A 6,241-nucleotide genomic window follows, 5' to 3' on the forward strand; every position below is an offset into this window, starting at 1 on the left:
ACGTGTTTTAGGTTAACAATAGTAGTGTGTAACTGCTTCAAACAGGAGGTAACAAAATGATTTTTATAAATTATTGTATAGTTTTTTCAAGAGTGTTTCATTTTGCAAAGGATCTGAGGTGATCTGCTACTTGTGTGCGCGTTTGTGTGAATTGTGTGTAGTGTTTTGACAAAATGGGCCCTGTTTTCAAAATCATGTTTAAGCAATAAAAAAAAACTGTATCACCAAGAAGCAGAATTGCTAAAAGTGTTTTAGGTTGCAACAGTAGTGTGCAACTGGTTCAAACAGGAGTAAGTCATGTGAAACATGTGTTTCATCCGGTAACAGAACGTGTTTTTTATAAATTAGTGTAAAGTTTTTACAAGAGTGTGTAATTTTGCAAAGGATCTGATGTGTTCTGCTACCTGTGCGTATGGTTGTGTGAATTTTGTGTAGTGTTTTGACAAAATGGGCCCTGTTTTCAAAATCATGTTTAAGCAATCAAAAAAAACTTTATCACCAAGAAGAAGAATTGCTAAAAGTGTTTTAGGTTAGCAACAGCAGTGTGTATCTGGTTCAAACAGGAGTAAGTCATATGAAACACACAAAACATGTTTTTTATAAATTAGTGTATAGTTTTTACAAGAGTGTTTCATTTTGCAAAGGATCTGATGTGTTCTGCAACATGTGTGTGTGTGGTTGTGTGAATTGTGTGTAGTGTTTTGACAAAATGGGCCCTGTTTAATCATAATAATAATTCATAGGATTTATATAGCGTTTTTCTGAATACTCAAAGTCCCTTTACATAAAATAAAAGTAAAAATAAAACAGGTAAATTAAACATAACAAGGACAGAGGTGGGGCGGGGGCAGAGGTCGTGTTGTATGCTTTTTTGAACAGGTAGATCTTGAGGTGGTTTTTGAATGATTGGAGTGAGCCAGAGTCGCACATGTGTGGAGGGAGAGAGTTCCAGAGAGCTTGGGGGACTTGTTTTCAAAATCATGTTTAAGCAATCATAAAAAAAACTGTAAAGCTTGTATTTATTCAAAAACTGTAAATCACAAACATCAGTTGATACCCATTCTCGCCACTAGAGGGCGCCTTGACATAACGGGCCCAGCCTGGTGGTTAGTGTTCAGTGTGTGTATCCGCCTTATATCCAATGAGATAAGTAGTCGGTAAAGTGTATTTGAGAATATATATTTTGTATTTTATTTAAACTAACAGAGTAGGAGCATAACGGAATTTAGCAGACGGAGCAAAGTTACACAGTGAATCCCATAAATGGGCGTGACAGGCGCACAATAACAACACAACAACAACAAAGGAACTGCTTCCGGGGTTCTGGATGTAGCTGTCAGACTCCAGCATCGTTTGATCGGGAAATTGCTTTATCAGCAGGTCAGTGCCTCATTTGACCATTGTTTATTGATAATTGTTCACTTCGCCTTTGATTTGCAAAAATGTCAGCGACCAAACCAGAGTATGATGAGAGTGATGTCACTCTTTAGCCACCCTTTGTTAGCTAGCTCAGACTTTTAAGTGGTCGCTCTCCTGAATGGACTGTGGACTGTGCTAGCTTCCATGTAGATGTGCTGTTTGGCTGCTGCTGATGTTTGCCTCTGTTATAACGGTGGTTTCTTCTGTGTGCTCTTTTTTTTTGTGGCGATGAAGCGTTAGTATGAGCGAGGGAGAAGTGTTTCATGAGAAGCAACGATTGGAGCTGTGCGCGATTCATGCACTCAACAACGTGCTCCAGGAGCGGGTCTTCACCAAGGAGACAGCCGATGACATCTGCAAACGGTAGGGGAACGTTTTCACAACATGTCTGTGTTTCTGCTGATTAAACTATTACAGTGAGAGGTAGAAGAAGAGGGGAAGACACGTAATAAGATGCTGCTATAGTTTAAAAAAAAAAAAAAACATATTAGATTAGCAGTGGTGGACAGTAACAAAGTAAATGTACTTGAGTACTGTACTTAAGTACATTTTTTGAGTATCTGTACTTTACTTGAGTATTATTTTTTGATTGAACTTCTTACTTTTACTCCACTACATTCAGAAGACAATTATTGTACTTTCTACTCCACTACATTTCTATCAGTGCTCTAGTTACTCACTACTTTTGATTTGAAGTCAGTTCATGAATTTCCTTCTCTTTCTGAAATCTGATCCTAAGACAGTGAAATGTGTTTGTGTAGTTCTGTTTGTCTCAGTGGTTTAGTCGTACCTGTATATCGTGCATCTCCATGGTTGAACGTGGAGCAAACACAGAACAAATTTCACTCAGATCAAGCAGTTCATTTAGAGGTGGTAATGATGGCTAGAATTCTCCACCTGAGCACCCATGGTCATATCTTCAGCCTGTGTTAGAGGTTTTTGAAATTAAGAATGATGCGTATCGTTTGAAATGTTCTCCCTGTTTCCCACTCTGCTCAAACATACAAACATTCACTGTCCAACCTGAGAAAGTGTGTTGAGCTACATAACATTTGTTTCATTCCAGATGAATATTTCAAACTAAGTTGTCTGTGCTTGGAGTAACTTAGTGTCTGTTTTTATTCCATGGTATAGTTTTTAGAGATTTCAAGTAATGGTTTCAAAATAAACATAATGTAACAGAATGTACTCCTATGTATTCTATACTGCACTTATGTGTTTTGAAAATACAATGTTTTGAGATTTTAAAAAAAGTACTTTGAATACTTAAGTATTTTTAAAAGCAAGTACTTCAGTACTTTAACTCAAGTAATAATCTGACAGAGCAACTTTGACTTGTATTGGAGTAATATTTGACCTGGAGGATCTATACTTTGACTTAAGTAATGAAGCTGTGTACTTTGTCCACCACTGTAGATTACTATTGTGGTGTAGCTAAGGTAAAATCTGCCCCATGGTCCCCAGTCCTACATATGACGTTACTGTCCACATATTATATCACAATCCAGTAGATCACTTCTTTTTTAAACTTGTTATACAGAAGAAGGTTGTTCTTCAAAGATATACCAGCAGAGAAGAGGAACAAAACATTGGAACATTGTTGTTTTCCTTTGCAAAATTATTATTATTTCAAGTCGGCTGGAAAAGATTAGTAAACACGTTCATGTGATCTCTGTTGACTTAATGTTTGAGTAACATACAGATGGCTTTTTTTTTAAATCACATCTTGGCTTAGTTTCACATAGCAGTGCAGTTTAACAGTGTGTTTAAAGTTAATAAAACCTCAAGTTTTATGATATGAGGGGAATGGAAACTAATACTTAAGAGTTGTGTTTTTTATAGACAGAAAAAAAACTAACACTTGGACAAACACTTTATGGCATGTGGACAATGTTTACTGAAGTGGTTTTCTAACCTAATTAACCATGAGACATAATAAGTTATAATCTATGTAGTTTATGATTATGGTCAAAGAATTTCATGCCGGAAACTTTGTGACCTGATGTAAAACAAGCTATATCTCTGTGTGTATTCATCAGGGATGTTCATCTTGACAGATAATCCCAGTGTGTAGACATTCGTATAGAAAATAGAGCAAACAGAACCTATGAAATGTCCTGATTTCTAATAATCATAACACCCATGGTCAACGCTGAGCTTTACCCAATGTGATGTCCCTTTTTAAAGATTTATTTTGCTCCTATTAATCATCTTTGCAGGCTGGCTCCGCAGTGTGTGGTGAACCCTCATCGCTCAGTGTTGGGCACGGGGAACTATGACGTCAACGTCATCATGGCAGCACTACAGAGCAGGGAGCTGGCTGCAGTGTGGTGGGACAAACGCAGGTGAGAGAGACACACAGATTCCTGTGGGACGATACACTTTTCCAGTATCTCAAGCTTGACTGCACAAACATGTTTGTATATCAAAGCATTTCAGGGGATGTCATTTCGTTTGGTCATGCATCTGATCTATTTTCATGCAAAACTGGCAGAACATTAATACAATTGTTTGGAGAATTTGTGTCTTGTGTCAGGCAATCATAAAACAAGGACATCTTGTTTGACTTTAAGAGAGATAAAGAACACTCTAACTGCACAAGCATTGGACCATAACACGAGAGCATATGTGCACTTTGCACTGTAAATCACATTTTAACCATCTCCACAGTCATGAGTATCTCTATTGTCTTACTTTATAACATCTAGTGCATCAAAAGTATGTGAAGCAGGAAGCAGTCAAGTGTGTTGTCTGCCAAATTAAATACCTTTAATGTACTGAAATAAAAACTCATTGAATTACTTAAAACATTTTAACTTCTCTCACTCTTTTTTTAAAATTCAGGACGGTTCAGAGCCTTTGCATGTCAAAGGTCCAGGGTTTCATTCTTAATGTACCATCACGAGTATCGCTTGGAATTGTGTCCCTCCCGCTCCGACGGCGGCACTGGCTTGCTGTCCGGCAAGTTAATGGACAGTACTACAACCTGGACTCCAAACTGAAGAGTCCTGCCTGTATTGGGGGAGAGGCAGAATTACGGTAAAAATGTGTTTACATCAAGAAAATGTCTCTTAGCTCTCAGGAGCAGATGTGTAGTCTCTATGTTTGTGGGTTCGCTCTGAGTTACATCAAATCTTGGCTTTTGTTTTCTGCTTAAACTCTTGTCTCATTGAGTGACTCACCCCGTGTAAGTAGTCACATGAGGCTTACCTCACTGTTTGTTTGTGTGCGAATCCTTCACTCCATCACTGCCCTCTGTCTGCGCCCACAGTTTTCTAACCTCTCCTCTTGTGTTGTCCTTTGTTTGTCTTTCAGCTCGTTTCTCAGTGAACAGCTTTCTCAGGATGTGGCCGAGATGCTCCTGGTCGTCAGGCGGGAGGTGGAGGAGGACGGCTCGTGGCTGAACTCCGACAACTCCAAGAAGTGATCTCTCTTTGTGACGGGACAAAGCATGGGAAAGGAAGAAGAAACTCCTCTGGGAAAATTAGACTTTTTTTTGTTACAAAATGAACACCTCATGACAGAAACCTCTTCAGGGAATGCACTAAATCCATGTAATATCTACACTCAGACTCACAGAGGATATTCCAAAGAGAAGCAGAGACGTTTGTTCACTCCTGACATGAAGAACTGTATTGATTGTAACAGCTGTAAAAGCGAATACTTGGATGTGACTGATGTCTCTGCGTTGTCCTGCTATGGTACCTTGTTATCACTGGGAGGGTTTGTTGAAGCTAATGTGGTTGGAGCTAAATGTGTGCTAGTTTGATGATAGGTTGATTGTGACACATGACTGATCTCACTGTTTCCTGATAGGACATCTGCAGTGTTAGTGCATGAAAAACCATCTGCAAAAAAAGTTAACTGGTCTACTTTGATAACTTAAACTATAATGTGTATCATTTTAGTGAGATGTCCACCTTAGATAGCCTTGTCACAGATTTTTACATCCAGGTTTGCCAATTTTAGATCAATATGTTATATTTGTGCAGGATGGTCGTGCAAAATCTGATCAGTCACAACCAAGTGCACCATCTCTTCCCAACACCTTTCTTTAGAACCTACTATGCACTGCAGAGTTAGATTTGTTAGCACTCTTTGTTTGTTTGTGTGAGTCCATACAGGCACGGGTACTGTGAAGGCATCACTTGGTGAGGCATTGAAGAACAACCAGTGTTTTTGCATGTTTTAATCCATTCACTACAACAGTAGAAACACTTTTCACAGCCTGCCTAAGCTGTGGAATTTTCTTTTGTTTCCTCTAGGCAGCCTTTATTTTCCTTTCATTAAACTTCATTAGAACAAAAACCCTGCAGAGATTTGATATGTGGTTGAGATCAATAATCCATCAAGAAGCATAGTCAAAGTCAAGTTATTGATGTGTTATAATGCAGCTGAAATGAAAACAGTAATGAAGCTTTGACAAAATAAAAGCTGGCATGGTGCTGAGTATGATGGATTACCATCTCAACCACATTTCATGTCTCTACAGGTATGTATCAAACAGCTGTCATGAATAAAAGCCTGTAGATCTCTGCAGTATCACCTTCCGTTAACTCTAAAAGCATCACAGGATAAAAAGACACTATTTCAGATATGCTGTATGAGTCAAACATGCAAAAACACTGGTTCTATGACTGTTGATGTAACTTTTATGTTTGTGTTGTGTCTCTCCTTTTTGATCTATGCATATCCAAAAGAATAGGAACACTGGTACCCACTAGTGACCTACTCACACATAAACCTATTGAAGCTTATTTATATTAAAGTTTGAACTCCTGTTTTAAGTATGAATCTTCTGTAACTGTGATCATTCTCTAAG

At 38.3% G+C, this 6,241-nt stretch overlaps 1 protein-coding gene across 1 annotated transcript; it reads left to right on the forward strand.

Moving 5' to 3' along the window:
* The first annotated feature begins 1,061 nt into the window (after nucleotides 1-1,061).
* josd2 (Josephin domain containing 2) lies at nucleotides 1,062-6,213 on the forward strand. The gene is made up of 5 exons (XM_034697941.1): nucleotides 1,062-1,380; nucleotides 1,654-1,782; nucleotides 3,639-3,764; nucleotides 4,264-4,458; nucleotides 4,735-6,213. Exons 2-5 carry the CDS (start codon nucleotides 1,661-1,663, stop codon nucleotides 4,844-4,846), a joined length of 555 nt encoding a protein of 184 aa, XP_034553832.1. The 5' UTR covers nucleotides 1,062-1,380; nucleotides 1,654-1,660; the 3' UTR covers nucleotides 4,847-6,213.
* The last annotated feature ends 28 nt before the right edge of the window (nucleotides 6,214-6,241 follow it).

The sequence above is a fragment of the Notolabrus celidotus genome, chromosome 12 (genome assembly GCF_009762535.1).
Source record: "Notolabrus celidotus isolate fNotCel1 chromosome 12, fNotCel1.pri, whole genome shotgun sequence".
Classification (NCBI taxonomy): domain Eukaryota; kingdom Metazoa; phylum Chordata; class Actinopteri; order Labriformes; family Labridae; genus Notolabrus; species Notolabrus celidotus.